Source organism: Schistocerca nitens, chromosome 8, assembly GCF_023898315.1.
Source record: "Schistocerca nitens isolate TAMUIC-IGC-003100 chromosome 8, iqSchNite1.1, whole genome shotgun sequence".
Classification (NCBI taxonomy): Eukaryota; Metazoa; Arthropoda; class Insecta; order Orthoptera; family Acrididae; genus Schistocerca; species Schistocerca nitens.
The window spans coordinates 466520356-466532459 of NC_064621.1; the positions used below are offsets into that span (position 1 = coordinate 466520356).

A 12104-nucleotide genomic window follows, 5' to 3' on the forward strand; every position below is an offset into this window, starting at 1 on the left:
CGACGAGCGGACTGCGTTATTTGTTCGAGACCGCTGTGGGCGGCTTATCTCTGTTTTTCTTCAGAGGCGAGGTCTGCAACAGCAGTCATCCCGATAAAACAGCGACGGATGGTGCGCCTCGCGCACCGTTAACATCCATTTGTCTTTGCATTTTTTTCCTCGCGTTTATGGCACCCCCTGACACGATTTACTGCTCTCCTAATGAGGAATACCAGAACTCATTTCATTAGGCAAAACAGTTTCGATGCTTTCTTGGAAGTCCTGTTAGCAACTGAACGCTGGTAGCAAATTTCAAAACTTCGTGAACTACTGCGGGGTTGTCAAATATTCAGGAGGAATACGAACGAATAATCTGTTGACGTATCTACGGGTAACAGACAATAATTTGTCTTCAATATAGTCAAAGATCTCTCTGTATTGCATGGTGTCAATTTCTGCTTCAGAGATCAATTCAATATTTTTCTCCTAGCACTACACATAACCTTATACTACCACTGTCATCTTAATGTAAGCTTTTGAGATTGTCCTGGAATACATGATCATTGCGTTCCAGTGCCTTGGGTATGATGCCGTTACAGATGAGAATGGGGTCAGATGTATCTCCATCAGCCTGTCCTTGATTGTGTTCTCACCGACTTCTCCAAATCACTTATTTTGTTTCACGGTCTCTCATCCACTTTCTGTTACATCGTATCCGGCAACGTACTCTCTATAGACAACGTATGAACAAGACAGGAGGGCTGTTTACATTAGCTGTATCCCCAAACCAACCAAAGTCCCCAAACTACAGTTGAACGAAGGTCTTCGTTTCATGAGATTTAGTCGCCTCGAATCCTGGTGGTGGAAGACATTTTCATCACTAGTTCAGTAGGTCCAATATCTAGATGAACACCACCGTCACACTGCAGGGAAACAATGAGCAGACTGTGTGTGTGTGTGGTTTTTTTCTGCACACCTACATAACAACATAACAAAAATTCTAGTTCATCAAACCTTTAGTAATCCAACTGTAAAGGACGGGGGAAAAGTAACACAGGCACAACACACAGGCATTAATTAACCAAACTACGCAAATAATCAACTTTAATTGAGGTGGCGGACATGGCTTACCGCTTTTTCGGCCGACCGGCAGCTGCGCTGGAAGCACGTCTGTTATCTGCAAGAACAGAAAGCAAAAGCATTAGGTGAGTGAGCTGCAAAACAGGAAAACAGACGTCGCGAAGCAGAAAGACAGGTACTCCGAAAGCGTGCGCAGCGAACTGTCGCCGCGATCTGCAAGGAATAAATAAGGCTCACGTCTCGCAGCACCATGTTTTCTCTGATAGGTGCAGAATCACTATTACGGCTACCTCTCGCGCAGACCGGCGAACAGAATTAGTATGGGATTGAAGGGGACGCTCTGCACTCACTGTAGACATCACAATTTCTGAGGAATTTAAATATTTTACCCGCAAGTGAAGGTCATTTAACAGCGTTTTTACTAATACAGTATTCTAGTTTGTTTATATGGCCAATTACTAAACAACTTAAAATTACATTCAAAATAAAACTGGAGTTCCTAGTCATTTAGACTAATAAGGTCAGTTGCTCCCTGACCAAAAGTGACTTTAAATTTCATGTGCGTTATTTGTCCGTTGCAATTCTTTTTTTGTTCTATTTTCTTCACGTTTGTGTACAACCTGAAGTGTACGGCACTCTGGACTTTCCACTAATCACAATCTTATTTGTGTCAGAGAAGTTCTACCGAAGCACTATGCACTAATAATTGGTCGACTGAATCTTGCATGACCTACATGGGATATGCTTACCAGTCACATGCATCTCCCCAGCTTGCATTAATGATCCAGACGTCCTACATCGCCGCAGTACCATGAGGAAGGTTCAAGTTAAACTGAAGAAGGAAAACGCTCCGCAATTTCAATCGTGAAGTCCTAACAATGAGAGTAGCTGGTCAGTGCCTTGCTATTTCTTAGCAAATTCAGCTGTAGCTACTCTCCTGGCGCCTGGGGTGCTATACGCGTGAGGGATAAAGACATTGTTGATGGGCGCTGCTCTCTGAAGAAATCCACCTCGTCTCGCTAACTTCTTATATCAAACTGACGAGCAGTGGCAGAGCTCCATCCCACTAACAACTTCCTCAGTAGACGAGAAGCATACTCCAACGGCTGATTAGCGGAATAACGCCAAGTTATACTCCCGCGTACCGTGTGATTGTTTACGGGTAACGTTACTCGCAGCGTTAACCGTTCGACACTGTCACTAATGCTCTCATTAATTTTCATATAATAATACGAATTCCTGGCAGTGGAATGCTTGTTCTTTCCGAGGTAAGCGTTCTGTACTTCCCGCTCTTTGTACCTCATATAAATGTGCAACTCGCTTTCTTCTATGACTTTGCAATATATAGTTACTTGGGAGCACGAGTAAGTTCACTACATTGGCGACCCGTATATTTTGTGGCCAGAAACAGTCTGAACGCTCGTATGCGTGTTGGAAGGTAGGTTGTGCCGCGAAGAAATTTTTAAGAAAAAAGCGAAGTAATTTTTAAGAAAAAAATCCATATTGTGCGTCGTTTCAGAGTTAATTAGCATTCACGTTAACCAATCAATCAAGTCACTGCGCGCGGAGATTCAAGCGGTCCTCCAGATATAATTAGTGACAGTTGTTCACATATCATACACGGTAACACACGAAACTGCTCACTCTTCCCGTACTTCAATGCTTCGCTCCCACGTCCAATTTTTATTTCGCTCTCTTGTTTAGTTTTATGAAACCAAACGAAGAACACGTTTGCAGACACCGTCTAAGGCGGGCCGCTCGAATTTGCGTGCGCAACGGCCTGATTAGCGAACTTGACGCTAAGTTCAAATGGCTGAGCACTATGGGACTCAACTGCTGAGGTCATTAGTCCCCTAGAACTTAGAACTAGTTAAACCTAACTAACCTAAGGACATCACAAACATCCATGCCCGAGGCAGGATTCGAACCTGCGACCGTAGCGGTCTTGCGGTTCCAGACTGCAGCGCCTTTAACCGCACGGCCACTTCGGCCGGCCCTGACGCTAAGTAACTCGGAAACGGTGCAAAGTATAGATTTTTTTTTTATCTCAGCAGAACCTACTCTGCACACTCTTACAAGCTCTTTAGCCTGTTTGACCACCTCGCAGAGCGGCGGCCAAACGTACGAGGTGAAGCAAGAGTAGGAGCTTACGATCTATAGTTACCCCTGCTCTTTGAGCACAGGATAGAAGCAGAAGCACAATCAGAATGAACATGCCTTCGCTTGTGGTTTTAGTCATGTCATCGTTCCCTGCCGCTGTGGAGAGTTGTCGGCTCGGGTATTTATACTTGGCCGTGAAATAGAGGGGGTTTGGCTTAAAAATATCGAAACACGACGAACACCATACAATACCACGTCTAGGAAACTAGCTGGAATACAAAAGGTTTCAAGTCGTCTCGGAATGTACGAACACGTTCCTGTACGGTGACGATGACACGAGGACGTCGATAACGAACAAAACCCCTCCTCGTACCCACGGTAGATTACTCAGGCTGACAAATACTGACATCTGATGATTAGAGGCCAGACGCTTACAAAACCAGTCCTTGACGATGCGAACGGTGTGAACAGGGGCCCTGTCGCTTCGGAGCGCAGCACCACCACTGGAGAACTAGTGCTGTACCAGGTGATGGACCTTGTCAGCCAAAGTACTCTCGCAACCGTCGACAGTAATATGACCCTGCAACGTACCGTTGGTGCCCATTGAATACTGAATCACTGAACCCCGCCATGTTTCACTCTATGGACGCATACTCTGCCAGAGATTGGTAACTGTGTGAAACATTTATAGGCCCAAAAGACTTTCTTACACTGCTCCACAGTTCGCGTTTCACGGCTTCGACGCCACGTTTTTCAATTATGAGCATTTGCATTTCGAGAGTAGTTTTGGAATTCCCGTTTTTCCTGCAATTCCGTGCCCCTGGAGCTCCCTTCGTGCTAACAGGATTCGCGAGTGCGACATTCAGTTTTGGAGTGGCTTCTGAAGATGTCAACCTCTTATTTTTCGTAACAGCCCTCTTCAGTGACGGTTAATCACAACCATTCACCGAACACTTTGGTCCGCTTTGTGACTTAGCGGATGGTGTTTTTCCGCTTTTCCTCCATGCGGTATAAATCTTAGATTCTGGCCTCTTGAAACTTCAAACACTTCGGCTGCCTTGGTTACGGAAGCACCCACCACAGGAATAGAAAACAGTCTGCCGACGTTCGAAATCACAACTACACACAATACTGTTCTGGCCACGACTAACACTTGCAACGTATTGAGGACACTGCACATGTACCGTTCGTGGTCAAGTATAACACCGCCATCTACAGACTTTACTAGCATCTGCATTTACGTTCAAAGATGCATCACATGTCACACGGTGCTCCCATAGTTTTGTCCAGCCCCAGAATATGACTTAATATCTGGCCTGGTTAATTTTTATTTTCCAATTCCAAATACTACACCACTGGATCATATTGTGCAAATACAACTGTCGTTTTCTACGGAGCAAAATGGACAGTCGATGGATTATAGAAAGTAGCAAATGTCACGTTTGGACGCTATAGCGCTACAAAATAGTTTCTCCACTGCGATCTGCTGGAGTGAACATATCAAGTTAGGACCAATTATGTTGAGAAAATTCACAAGGTTTCGCTGGTAGGAGAATCCTTGGTTCGGCTCCTTGCGTTGACTCTCCCGTAGAGTAACCAATGGAAAGTAACTGCTCTGCAGTGATCTGAGGTCGCTCCCTTTGAAATATCTAGCTAGCAATTGAAATTGCAACACCATGCTGGTGTCATTGAACAAACGTCGAACTGGCACGAACTGTACTAACGCACTAGGTATACTTCACACCGCGAGGTTACAATTAAAGTGCAGCTACCCACAGAGATCCAGTGTGGGCTCCTGTTATGGTATGGCAGCGAAACAAGGTAGAGTTCAATGCGTTAATGCGGAACCGAATAAAATCCAACTACGCACACCAGGTGCAAATCTGGCGCTGTGAATGCAGGAAAGACGTATAGAAATGTTCCTACTCGTAATGGATTAGGAACGGGACGTGAGTATAAAAGGTCAAACAAATAAAGGCATAATGATGATTTTGTTGTCAACGATCGCTTACATAACTTTTTCAATATGGGCACCATAGATAGCGAAGAGATGTACATCTCCAGAGACGCACCTGTTGCCCAAACTGGAACTATTTTTTTCCAGAGTAAATGGGTTCTGCGTTACCGTATCTAGAAAGTTGCGCTGTCATGCGATAATTACCGCCTACACTGGACCACCATGAGTAGCTGCACTTCAATTATTACCACCTGGATATTTGGCAATATAAGGCAGCGCGGCTCCGATTCAGAAATCGCATTTGAATATTGGTTGCTTGTGAGAAGATGGGGGAAGCGTCGTGTAAGAAGGAGAAACGTCTTACCAGCCATCGACAGCCGGAAGACCGTGACCAGTCGAGACTGCACTTTTTGGTTTTGCGATGCTGCCGCTAGCGTTGGTGGGATCCGAGGACTGTAATCCGGTTATGGAATAGAGGGCCACACTCAACGCCATTCAGGATCTGACCCACACGACCAGCGCCCGAGAAGGCAGACATACTGTTCACTGGCTGCGTAGGAGTTAAGAAATAGGTAACAAGACAATCATGGACACGGAGAGTGGGGCGACGTCACGGCCGTCAACACGGCGACCTCTGTTTCGGCTTCCCGACAGTAGAGTTGCTACGGTCCGGTAGTTTTGGTACAGTACATCAATAACTTAGTAAATGGTAGCATCAGGGGCAGTGTTAATAGCATTGGTAGGGAAACAAAAATGAATATGCATGAGAGAGAGTGGGAACCGACTTCTTCTTTGATTGTTTTTCACGTACGTAGCAGCACGTCGTTCATCCATATCACACTGTGTATTTTATATCGTTGCAAAATATAAATTCCATTCTATAATTTGTTGATCGCGTAACTTCTGCAATCTTACGTAATCAAAGCTATTACTTTTCAGGGAAGTACATGAATATGCAGAAACATAAGAAATCGGTATAATTATTATCGTTCTTTTGTACTCAATAGAATGTTCATCATCATATCATGATCAAGGGCAAGAGTTTCTTCTTCTTGTTGATAAGTGCGAAAGTTCTTTATGAATAACAGAAACATGTTTTACATAAGACTGACGAAGTGTTGAAGCGATGTTTGATACATTTTGGTCTTGCGTTCTTTTTGTGTTTTTTTTTTACATTTTACCTTTTTTTGAGAAAATTGCGTTTTGCAGCACTATAGGACAAATCTGTATTATTTTTATATTTACTATAACGTTCCTCTCTTTCGGCTTAAAAATCGACAATTTTCGAATAAAACCTGACTTACATCTATATCTACATTCGCCTTCCCTTCCATAGTCCCTACATGCTCATTCAACTTCATACTGCTTTGCAACGTTACAACTACATATTTAATCGACGTGACTGTGTCGAGCAGCACACGACTAACACTGTATTCGAACATATGGCTTTGTTTTTCCTACTAACCTGCATTAACTCACAATTTTCTACATTAGAGTTATCAACTAGTCTATGTCATCTTGTATCATCCTAACACCATTCAACGACAACATCTCCCTATACAGTGCAGCGTCATCAGCAAACAACCACAGACTACTGCTTACTCTGCCCGCAAACATCAAAAATTTCAATTTTGCTACAAATACCGCATATTTTTAAGTAGCAGGCAGGAGGACAACTAAGTACAACAAAATTTTTCCGTACATTACACAGCCCTTTATATGCTCTCACACAGATTCTATATAGTTCACTTCTTCCCTTCGTGGGGAATCTGGTAGGACACTGATCGCATACGAGAACAAATTGATCGAAATGCGGTAAGCAATACACCTAGTCTACTACATAAACTACTATAGTCTACTCAACTGGTCAAGGCTACTAAGCAAACTACCATACCCTACGCTTGCTTGTGACAGTCAACGATAGTTACAGGCCTCTGGCTGACAGGGGTGATGTCAGTGAACACAATAGTGCCGGCCTGAGTGGCCGAGCGGTTCTAGGAGCTACAGTCTGGAACCGCGCGACCGCTACGGTCGCAGGTTCGAATCCTGCCTCGGGCATGGATGTGTGTGATGTCCTTAGGCTAGTTAGGTTTAAGTAGTTCTAAGTTATAGGGGACCTCAGAAGTTCAGTCCCATAGTGCTGAGAGCCATCTGAACCATTTTTTGAACACAATAGCTCCAGTTTTGTGCACAGAATCAAGTACATGTCGCGTGTGGAGATTACAAGGAGAACGAACCTTCCGAGATGACATTCGTCACCCTCACACATGCCCAGCGCCTAGCATGATTGTTACACGACACTATGACCTCTGGTTCACAGAGCTGGTAATCTTGAAATAAAGCGTTCCGTTTCTGACATGTTGAGTCCGGTGGCACTGTCGTATCTTCGAAGTCGACGTGATGTTATCCTCAAAAGGGCAACGCAGGACCGAATACTGCCCTTGCTATTCTGACCTACCCCCACAGGATGTTCGACTGTTGCCTGGCCAACAAGTTTTCCAGATTCTCGACCAATGAAAAGATCTGGTCATATTTATTTTCAACCATAATGGCTATGTTTCTCCACCGTGACTGTGTGGGATAATTATTTCAAGTTTGTGCTACCAGTCACTTTTTATTTTATGCTTAATCTAACATAATACAACTCGTTTCGAACATGTTCTGTTTATCTTCAGGCGTTTATACATACATACATACAGAGAAATGTTACTTAAAAATAAACAGTCTTAAACTAGATTAATCTAGAACTCTTTGCCCATTGTTTTTTACTATAGCTGCTGGTGTGGTATTTGGGGGGGGGGGGGGGGGAAGGAGGGGGGGCAGTGTATGGCTAGAAATCGAAATCAGTGGTGTCTTCTGCTGGTTTTCTTCCTTGTGGTTGATTATGTATATCACAGCAATTTCATCATCTTGCTGCTTCACTTGCATCACTGGTGTAATGGCGGAGCTGTTGATTGACATTACACAATTGCACATTATATTTTGTCACAGATTGCCAACGTAATTCACTGCACAAATTGCTTCGATGTTATATAATGTCGATCAACAGCTCCGCCATTCAACCAGTGATGCAAGTGAAGCAGCAAGATAATGAAATTGCTGTGATATACATAGTCAACCACAAGGAAGAAAACCAGCAGAAGACACCACTGATTTCGATTTCTAACCATACACTGCCCCCCTCCTTCCCCCCAAATACCACACCAGCAGCTATAGTAAAAAACAATGGGCAAAGAGTTCTAGATTAAACTAGTTCAAGACTTTATTTTTAAGTAACATTTCTGTGTATGTATGTATGTATGTATGTATGTATGTACGTATGTATAAACGGCTAAAGATCAACAGAACAAGTTCGAAACGCGTTGCATTATGTTGGATTAAGCATAAAATAAAAAAGTGACTGGTAGCAGAAACTTGAAATAAATAATCTGGTCATAAGATGCCTAGACTGGCGCTTCACCTGCCAGCCACTACGACTGATGAGCCGAAGCAGCGGTGAATGGCGTATTGGCTGTTGTACAAGTTTGGAAGATTCAGCCATAAACCGCAGCTTGGCACTACGCATTCGCCAGGAACAGACATGTTTGAACCTTTTTCCGAAAGGTGACCGCCGACTTGTGTCAAACTACAAACGCTAATAAGGGTCTGCGATCGGGCTCGAGGCTGGTGATTACAGGAGAACCGCGCACGGTGGCCGCTGCAGGCTCTTTGTCTCCGCAGCTATTAGCGGCAAAGGAGCAAAGGCGGCGCCAGGTGGCTGCCAGCAGCTGCGGGTGCGACACCTGCGCCAGAAGGCCACACTGGCAGCTGCCGCCCGCCAAACTGGACGCCACCATCTATGCACTTCTCTCGTGGCGCAGTCACGACGCGAGACAGCTGTCAGAGGGGCAACGTGCGCCGTAACACCCTTTTGTTCATGCACAACTTGAATAGCGCAGTCTTAGTTCCGAGCAACAGCCATCTCATTGAAACTTCCTGGCAGATTAAAACTGTGTGCCGAACCGAGACTCGAACTCGGGACCTTTGCCTTCCGCGGGCAAGTGCTCTACCAACTGAGCTACCTAAGCACGACTCACGCCCCGTCCTCACAGCTTTACTTCTGCCAGTACCTCGTCTCCTACCTTCCAAACTTTACAGAAGCTCTCCTGCGAACCTTGCAGAACTAGCACTCCTGAAAGAAAGGATATTGCGGAGATACGGCTTAGCCACAGCCTGGGGGATGTTTCCAGAATGCAAGGTTCGCAGGAGAGCTTCTGTAAAGTTTGGAAGGTAGGAGACGAGGTACTGGCAGAAGTAAAGCTGTGAGGACCGGGCGTGAGTCGTGCTTCGGTAGCTCAGTTGGTAGAGCACTTGCCCGCGAAATGCAAAGGTCCCGAGTTCGAGTCTCGGTCGGGCACACAGTTTTAATCTGCCAGGAAGTTTCATATCAGCGCACACTCCGCTGCGGAGTGAAAATCTCATTCTGGAGCCACCTCATTGTTAGAGTTCAGGCCGGCTAACACGCCCACAAGCTGCTGCTACTTCTCCTGTCGTGCGGATAGTACAAGATACAGGGGTCGAGTCTTCCTTTAGCCCATACATAAGTAACACTGGTAAATAGTATACACTCTGTCGCAAAAGTATTCGGACAGTGGGAAGTTTCACAATGAGTACTCGAGAAACACTGACTATGAAACCCAAACATATTTATTAGCAACATATATGCGTAACAACATTACAAAAGAATTATTGTTTTATTTAGTTTCCAAAACATAAATAACAGAAAAATTAACAACAAAAATGAAACATCCTGAACACCCTGCTGCTACAAAAGTATTCGGACACTGTCCAATAAATGTTCATAAGTTGTACGACGAAAATGTCAATACCTTGTGTGTCCACCTTTCATTTTCAATACCTCCTCCAATCTACTAGACATACTTTCCAGGAGTTTTTTCGTGAAATCTGAGCCTAAATTTGCCCATTCTTGGCGCAGTTCCTCTTTCAAGGTCTCCTTCGTATAGATGTTGTCCGCGCGGAGGGTCCGTTTCAATTTATCCCACAAATGTTTGATTGGGTTAAGGTATGGTGATTGGGGAGGGGGGTGCAATACTTTCGGGCAACTGAAGAGCAACCACATTTGTACAATATGCGCGGTATGCTTGGGATCATTATCCTGATGAAAATGAAAGTTGTTCGCAATACCTAGATGTCGTGCACTCTGCTTCAAATGTCCTCGCAGTATATTCAAATACGCTTCCTTGTTCATCGTATCACCAATGAACACTAAATCACCCACACCACTGCCGGACATGCATCCCCGCACCATGATGCTCCCACCACCAAACTTTACTGTTGGTTTGAGGTTCTTGGGATTCAGCTCTTCATTGGTCTTTCGCCACACGTTTGCCTTTCCGTCGCTTTACCATCATGTAACTTTACATTCGTCGCAAAATATCACCCGATTCCACCAAGCCTGATGGTATTCGGTGTATTCCCTCGTAAGCTGCATACGTTTCTTCTGGTTCACTGCATTTATGAATGGCTTTCGCCGTGCCACTCGACCATGGTACTGCGATCGTCGTAGTACTCTCCGCACAGTTTCGGGATGAACTTTTATACCAAGGTCTCCCTCCACCTCACTTGCAATTCGTGTGGCAGATATTTTCGGGTTCTGTTGTACCTTTCGCACAATCACACGTTCATCTCTGTGAAAATGTCCATGGCCGTCCTGTACTGCAACGGAATTCCCATAGGTCTTCTTTCTCGAACCGTTTAATAATGTCGTGAACTGCACTTTTCTTCATGTTCACTATTGCGGCGATTTCCCTGCAGGTTTTCCCCTTCGCGTGATGATAAATGACAAGTTGCCTTTGCTCGAACGTAGAACACTTCCCTCTGCGTCCCATCGTCGACCTGCACAGACTCGCGATACTGTTTACTAATCATCGCTATCGTCTCGCGGAAATGTCGCACACACACACTGCAGTCGCTTCACCCTCTGTGCGGCTCGGAATGAACTGTTCTCTCACGTTGTCCGCCTTTGTCCGAATACTTTTGTTGCACCTTCCCATGCCGTTTTCAGGAAATATTACGTAACAGACATGTCCAACAACAATTCTTCGTATTTGACGCGTGTTTCACGTTGCGACATCGTACCCAAATACATTACAAAGTGCAATTTCTGTATTTGTTCATGTGGCAAACTGCAAAATTATGCGCCGTTACGTGCTGTCGCGACTGAGTGTATATTACTAGACTACCACCTAAAATTTCATGCTCCTGATTCATTATTCACCACCCCGTACCACACAGTGAAATTAGGAATAAATACTAAATTTTGAAGGTTTTATTTATTATTATTCCTATTTAGCACACACTGAGGTGACAAAAGTCACGAGATAGAGATACGCACACATACAGATGGCGGTAATATCCTGCACACAACGTATAAGAAGGCAGTGCACTGGTGAGCTGACATCTGTACTCAGGTGGTTCATGTGTAAACGTTTCCAATGTGATAATGGCCACACTTATCTTTGGAAACCCTTTCATGAACAGGGAACTGCTCAGAAAGCAATGAAGACATTCATGTTAGGAATTACTGGGCTGCAGGAAAGCAAACCAATGCTCCATCAAACATACACAAGGGGAGAACATTTTTCTGTAACAGTGCTGCAGGGCTTCCACGTATGCAAAGAACGCCCGATTAAGACGTTGTTTGGTGAGGCATGCAGCCAAGCAAACTGATGACAGATTGGTTCAAGGAAGATCTTTGCTGCATTGCAAGACAAAGAAGAAATCGACACGACACCCGACGGAAGGTGAGTAGATGACATTAGAAAACAAGCAGAAATGACACGGACGCGTACAGCTCAAGACCGTAGCGCGTGGGAAAGTCTAGGACGACTACTTTAACCACCAGTGCGTGTTAAATGGCTGATTGTATATCATGAAAGCCATTTCAATTGAAGGTTCATACTCAATATGGCTTACGTGATTTGAAAAA

At 44.6% G+C, this 12104-nt stretch overlaps 1 protein-coding gene across 1 annotated transcript in view; it reads right to left on the minus strand.

Annotated features, from left to right (window-relative positions):
* LOC126199617 (AF4/FMR2 family member lilli) overlaps positions 1–12104 on the minus strand; it is a 190935-nt gene that overhangs the window by 139666 nt on the left and 39165 nt on the right. Inside the window, exon 5 of the mRNA XM_049936545.1 lies at positions 1111–1156. Coding sequence (XP_049792502.1) covers positions 1111–1156 — 46 coding nt within the window. The remainder of the gene's footprint in view (positions 1–1110; positions 1157–12104) is intronic.